The following is a 7340-nucleotide window of genomic DNA, read 5'->3' as shown; positions in this document are numbered from 1 at the left end:
TCTATGTGTGTGATATATAAATAACAAAAGAGTTAGTTCTTGCAAACATTATATTACATTAAATGGTATTCATTTTAGCGAGCTTTAGCGACGACGGTGTTTCATTTTTAAGAGAAATGTTATAAGATAAATAGAACAAAATTAACAACAGAACTAAAACAATATGAAAGAAATTTAAATAGATGAGCCAACCATATTTAACATTGAAACAATGTCTCGATGTTTGTGTGTGTGTTTGTTTTTACATAAAAGCTTGAGAATATAGACAAAATTTCCATATAATGATTATATCCATGGAAAATCTTTACATCGTTTAAATCTTGTTCACAAACCATTTTTCAGCTAGATTTCACAGCGAATGAATGTCACGTCAAATGTTGAACAAAAATTCAGACATCTATTGAAAAAAAGTGTTTTGTTTGAATTTTCTTAAATGCGTGGCAATTTGGCATGTAAAAATATTGTCGAAAAGTACTGAACAAGATTTGAAAACTTGTGAAGATATTCAATTGAGTTATTTCACTATTATTCCGCACACATCGAAAAAACCCATCCCCCAAATGACGACTTATATAATTGATGTAAATATAAACTAAACAAAATATAATGCAATTTTATGTGGTAGATAATGACAAAAATCTGCAAAAATCCGAATTAACCCGAATCGAAATTTTGAAATGCGCGCCAGATTCATTCTCGCATGAATCATTCCCTTATCAGTTTTGGATCGGTGATATGGTGCAGTTAACCTTTTTTTTCTCATTTTTGCAATGTGATACTCATGGTTTATGCTCAAACAATTACCAGTGCGAACAAATTTTTTGTGAATTCTTTTTTTCAATGTCGACATTGTGTGATAAAAATGAATTTTTTTAGAGAAAATAAAAACCGGTATATATCAATGTGGTATTCAAAATTTAATTTGAAAAGACACACAAGCACAAAAAGACGAATTGCATCGCAAAAGAAAACAAATCTTAACTTGAACCAAATGATAATGAAATTTATAGAGCTTTTTTCTGGTCTTAAAACTGAAGAATGTCACATCATCCAAAAAAAAACTGCATATTCATGTAGCGTTAATAAAAAAATAAATAAACCAATACAACGAAACTTGATGAATTTATCAAAGAAAGAAGGAAAGCGAGATTAAAATTCCTATTCAGTAATTTTGCTCATTTATAGTAAAAATTACTTTTTTTTTTGAAGAAAATCGCTTCAATCACTTATCCTAAATCAATTTATCGACAAAATATCTCACTAAGAAAAACAAAAAAATCCCAAATGCGTTCATAACCTGATCGATACAAGCAAAGCCACAATTTTTTATGTTTGATTAAAAAAAAATACGCATAAGCAGACAAACAAACAAAAATGCACGAACAAATCGCGTGTGGCTATTCGCACGTTTTTTACACATACACACACGTCCCTTTTTTATTCCGTGATTTTTCATAAATAACTGCAATCATTTTAGATTTAAAACAAAAACGTGAAACCGTTTGATCCATTCAATACATACCTATATTTCGCAAATAAAAAAAATGTAAACAATAAAAAATATCAAATTATGTGGATTTTTTCTAAATACGTATTATGAGTAAAAAATGTATAATGACGATTACTAAATTAATTCGAAGAACAAAAGTTGTCACATCTATGTGTTATGATGAATTCAAATAAACGGAATTAATACTTGGTATGGACAAATAAATTTGTTTGATTTTATATTTACAGCTTGTATCGTGTAAAGTTGTGAGATTTAAAAATGTGATGTTTTCAGCACTTTGAATAGTTTTCTAAATGGAATTTCTACTGACAAAAAAAAAGGCTGAGATAGAAAATATAGGACATTATATTCAAACTCAACATCATAGATAAACTAAATTTGCCAACAAATGAAGTAAGAAATTTTTTTGCGGGAAATATAAATTGTTTCATTGCTATAAATCATTATATTTATTTTCATGTTACTGCCTGAAGGTGAATATGCTTATTGAGAAAAATGTGAAATGTATTTAAGCTAAAGTACGAGTACTTCGTCGACCATATGACTGTCGTGCTTAGTGTCTTGGATTCTATGTGTATTTGTATGACATTTAGCACAGGTTTTATTTATCATGCATGTGCGTGCAAAGCTCCAAATGTCATAATCAAAAAATGACAACAACAACAGCAATTTTTAATTTCAAAACAAAGTGCACAATCTATTTTATGTACAGACTTTAATTTATTGTTTGAAGAAATAAAGAGAAAAAATAATAATAACAATACAATAGAGTGTAGCACATGTCGTTCGATATTTTAGCCGAAAAATGACAAAATCCAACATTGTGTACAACTTTCACTTATAAAATTTCGCGAATGACAAAGTGTGCTAAATGGTAACAAAGCAAAAGTAAACAACAACAGATAAAAATGTGAAAAATCTCGTCGGCATTCAAGTTAATACGAGATATTCTGATGTCTAAATATTCATATCGAATGGACAATGTTAAAAAAAGACCCGAATTTTGATCGTTTGAAATACGTGCGAGTAGTTTATCATTCAGACCCAAGTGTGTGGAATGGTCATAGTTTAATATCTCACAATTTCTCTCTGCGGCTTCACTTTCGGTAAGCATGACATTGTGTAATGGTATATTTTGAATGTTTTTTCTTTGAATCATCCAATCGTTGCCTGGCATAGAGGCTGATGATGTAAATCGTTTGAAAGCGATCAAATCGGCTGAACTTATTTTTTGTCGTTGTGTATGTGTATGTGATTTATGCAGGGAACCAGTCTTTTTGGTGCCGATGTTATTTAAAACTCGTGCTAACTACGATTCTTTTATGAGTCGACGTTGCGATCAGGCTGATTGGAAATCACTGGATATTTATTCCCACCTGAAAAAAAATCTATGCAAACAGGTGTCTCTCTGTGTGTGTAGTGTTCATACAACGGCAAAGAGAAAAAAATCGAATATTATAAGTTATCGAGAGTGCGACCGAACCAACTCTAATGACACATTGAAAAAAAAATCAAGTAAAAATGAGCTGATCAGTGAAAAGTGTTGTATATCTTCATAAAGTAGGTAAATGTCTGATTTCTATCATATGTGAGTGTGGTAGACTCCAGTCAGTCAGTCGGTTTGCTTTAATAGTGTATTCAATATGTATGTAAATAAATTTCTCTTTTTTTTATAAATTTTCATAAATGGCATTTCATTGCCTGCTTCTTCTTGTTGTTTTTCTTCCACTTCTTTTCTCTTTCGGTTGGTTCGTTTCGGTGGCAGTTCGTTTCGTATCTTTCTCTTCTCTCACTTTTCTCTTTTTTCCCATTGCATTTTTTTTTCTTCGTCTTCATCGTATGTGCGTACGAATTGAGCATTAATGTCTGGTCTGGCTGTGTATTCTATCATTTACATTTCACTCGGCATGGCTCCCATATAAAACTATACACACATTTACTATGGATCTTGCTCTCTCAGTCTGGCAACACTCGTTCTTTCTCTTTCTTTCTAGCTTGATCGTTCGTTTAAGCTTACATGCTCGATTCATTCAATGGTAAGCGAATGCGCGCGGTCGCGCCAGCGCCTTTATGAAGTATATTCATTTTTGCCACCTGACTGTGAAATGACGATGACTTTGGTATCGGTGTGTGCCACTTATCGTATCCAAAATGATTGGTATTTACTCATTTTGCCGTAGATCGCGTGAACCGTCTTTTCCATAGGCCGAGACTCTTACCACTTACAAACAAACAACGATACCACAAACACAAACACGCTTAAATCTTAAAAAGAAAAAAAAAACACACACACTTTTGCATGCTTGGATTTGGAGTTGGTTAAGTTATTTCTTCGTTTTTTTTTTTAGTTTCAACGCGCAAATACATAACGATCTCATACAGTACACAGTTAACTATGAAAAGACGTTGATTGCCATATTCATAGTACACAGTATACAGTATAATGTTGTTGGTGGTCGCGTAGTGGTGAGCAAATTATTAACACTCCATTTCTATATTATTTTGTCGTTTTTATTTTTGCGTGAGTTCAGTTAACATTTTGAAGCTTTGAGCTGATTTGAGTTTTATATAAAACTTATGTGCTTGTAATTTGAAATCGCATTTCTTTTGTTTTTGATCGCAAAAAAAAAATCGACGCATTTTCAAAAGTTTTTCCTCAGCCATTTTACAAAATCCAGTAAAATTTCGTATGATCAGGAAAAGCTTTCGAAGCGATTTTTGTCCTCCCAATACATTTGTGCTTGTGTATGTGTGTACGTGTGATTGTGATAAATCCATGGAATTTATAAGTTATTGATAGATTGCACATACGCATGCAATTTTTGTATAGCGTGCAAGAAAAATAATTCGATTTGAAAACACCGTAAGAAGAATAACGCACAACATGACTTACCAGCATCGATCCAATCCACACGCTGGCATTTATGAAAATTTACTGAATTTGTATGGGTGGTATGTTTACATGTGTGTGTGTGTGTGTGAGAGTGCATGAGACGATATTTTAAATGCAATCCGATCAATATGTGCAGGTATATTGAATAAACAAACGAATGAAAAGAAGAAGAAAAACATTTTTTTACTTTTGATTTTCAATCATTAGGTTTTAGTAGTCTCATTGATCGTGGTCGTCGTCGTCGTCGACGTTGTTGTTTATTATTCGGTTTTTATTCAGGTGTGTGTCTCATCAGCAGCTCAATTGCTGTTGCTGTTGGTTTTCCATTTCGTTTTCTCGTCGACTCGACCAAACCAAAAGTGAGAGAGACGAAAAAACGTGCGGTATTTCTTCAGTGTATTTACGTTCAATGAATGGACTAGTTGTGTGTTTGGAAATACTATATGATTGTTAATTGCATACATTCTTTCAACTACGTATTTCATTTTTTTTTGTTCATTTCTATGTGTTTACTATATTTATTTTTCTTTTTTTGGCTTTGAACTGAAAAGTGTTTGGATCATTCAATTCGTTCACTAAAGAAAAAAAATACACAACGATTTTTTTTGTTTTATTTAATACATTAACACTAGTCGTCGTAGCAGAAGAAAGAAACACTGTACAATTATTGTTTTTAAAAAGTTTTTTTTCTCTTAATCGCATTAAATTCATTTCAATCTAATATTTCATTTGCAGATTAGATTCAGAGGACAGGCCAAATCAAAGCTGCAATTAATTTGTTTTCAATTATTTTTTTTTTAAACAAAACTCAATCCGCGCGAAAGTTGTTTACCGTCACACCAATGTGATCGAAATAGTGAAAAAAAAAAATCATTTTTTTTGTTGTTTAAAGAGTTTCATGCCAAACATATTCATCAAAGTCGGTCCATGAATTGAGGTTCATCGAAAGCCAACAAAAATTAGAAATAAATAGCAACAAAAAATACAGGCGACGAACTCAATTTAAAAGTGGGTGTGAAAGTGAGGTTTCCTAAAGAGATTGATAAAAAATAGATATAAATAAAAGAGTTGACACTGAACCTCATTCAAAAAAAGAAGAAGAAAAAAACCAAGTTACAATAACAGAGAAACAGTCGCATTGGACGGAGTGCGGTCAATACACAAAACAGAAGAAAAAGAAAGTTTATCGAAAATATGTCGTTTTATCGTTTAAAATATTTGTGGCCAAAAAATTCGTCAAAGGCAACATCAATCGTAAACGGATTGCGTTGTATGCAAACGTCGACGACAACGTCAAATCAATTACCAGCCCGCAATGTAGTGTCTGTACATAATCGTCATCATCATACATTGTTGCAAAGGAATTTGGCATCAAATGCACAACAAATCCATAATGATCAGGTAAGCATGATGTGTCCACACACAAATGAGCCAGACCATAAACCATAGAAACATAATTTACGAAAGAAAAAAAAAACCGACAAACACTCCTTTCGATGATTTCTTATCATTTGCAACAACAACAATAACAACAACAACAAAAAAACACACATCGATATTGTTTTTGATTGTATTCCATATATTCTACAGCAATGCTGTTCGTATGCATCGACCAGTGGATCAAATTTGGAGAAGGTAGCCACAAAAGCACTACCAAAACATGATTGGGATCGTGCTGTAAGCGAAGCTGAAAAAATTGTCGGTTATCCAACATCGTTTCTAAGCTTACGTTGGCTACTCAGCGATGAAGTGGCCAATGTTGCGCTACATTTAAGGAAATTGGTTGGAAATAATCATCCGTTACTCAAAACGGCCAAGTAAGTTTTTTGTTCATATGTTTTCTTCGAAATTTAAATATGTATGCGAGTGAGGGAGCGAGTGCACGCGCGCGCTCAAAATAGGCGATAGTCGAACTGGCACACGCAATTGTGTATGTGTGTGTTTGCAATCGTCATAATTCAAAACATACTCAGACACACACACACACACACACACAAATCGGAATTCAATCATTAGTTATGTTCCTGTGTTCGATAAGGTCTTGCAAATGCAAAGAAAGACAAAAAACCATTGGCGCGTGCACAATATTTACATTTGCATTGTACTTTATTTGATATTTGGATTAATTTCAAATGTTCATCATTACAAATCGATTTGAATATCGATACGTTTCCCTTGAACTGATTTCAGGTTGAAAAATATTTAGATTTTGAAACAAAACTAGGTGCAAAAGAAGAAGAAGAAGGTAGATAGTGTTATGTTGACAATTTTGAATGCCCATTACGATAAAAATGTGTGCTACTACGTATTGTTTGCCGACGAAAAATGACGATGACAACGAACATTTTATGTGTGCAATATGCATACAAAGTAAGTTGGAATCCGGTTGGGTTTTGCGCAAATTGCATTAATACACACAGGGTGTGGAGCATATTTGCAAGATTAAATGATTAACTGTTGTTGTTGCTGGAAATTGTTTTCGATTGTTTTACAGCGATAAAAGTAATTTGGTCGGTTGAGTGTGTGTATTCGATCGAACCGTTGTCTTAAAACCATAATGTATTGCCAATACGAAATGAACATGCTAAATTTGATTTATACGTGTCTAACAATTTATAAGCAATGCCATCTGAACTGAAACAACAGCAATGGCAATAAAACTACACATGCAAAATGAGCAAATAAAACGGCGCAAAAATTATGTTAATTTTTAAATAGTATTAAATTTTTCGAATGACGCGCATAACATTTTTGTACTAAAAATCAGGAAACCTTCAAGACAATATACGCCAGTATAAAGAGAATCGCACATATTTAATCACCGCATTTATATGCTTCGCAAAAGTTTTACATTTGGCATTTCATGTGAACGGATGAATGAAAGAGAGAGAGAGAGAGAGAGAGAGAGAGAGAGAGAGAGAGAGAGAGAGAGAGAGA

At 32.8% G+C, this 7340-nt stretch overlaps 1 protein-coding gene across 8 annotated transcripts in view; it reads left to right on the top strand.

The window, feature by feature from the left end:
* Positions 1–2169: 2169 nt before the first annotated feature.
* The window catches only part of LOC116340155 (decaprenyl-diphosphate synthase subunit 2), an 8588-nt gene continuing 3417 nt past the window's right edge, over positions 2170–7340 (top strand). The window contains exons 1-3 of one of the 8 annotated variants that reach the window (XM_031766448.1): positions 2170–2616; positions 5139–5804; positions 5994–6220. In XM_031766448.1, the coding sequence (XP_031622308.1) occupies positions 5598–5804; positions 5994–6220 (434 nt within the window). In that variant the 5' untranslated portion in view covers positions 2170–2616; positions 5139–5597. Of the gene's footprint in view, positions 2617–2923; positions 3075–3858; positions 3977–4658; positions 4683–4764; positions 4880–4956; positions 5062–5138; positions 5805–5993; positions 6221–7340 lie in introns of those variants that run through there. The other 7 variants (XM_031766440.1, XM_031766447.1, XM_031766441.1 and 4 more) reach the window with 7 other exon arrangements.

The sequence above is a fragment of the Contarinia nasturtii genome, unplaced genomic scaffold, assembly GCF_009176525.2.
Source record: "Contarinia nasturtii isolate CC-2019 unplaced genomic scaffold, AAFC_CNas_1.1 Cnas_scaffold_630, whole genome shotgun sequence".
In the NCBI taxonomy this organism is placed as follows: domain Eukaryota; kingdom Metazoa; phylum Arthropoda; class Insecta; order Diptera; family Cecidomyiidae; genus Contarinia; species Contarinia nasturtii.
Note: the sequence above shows the minus strand (reverse complement) of the source record. Positions and strands in the feature narration are given on the sequence as shown.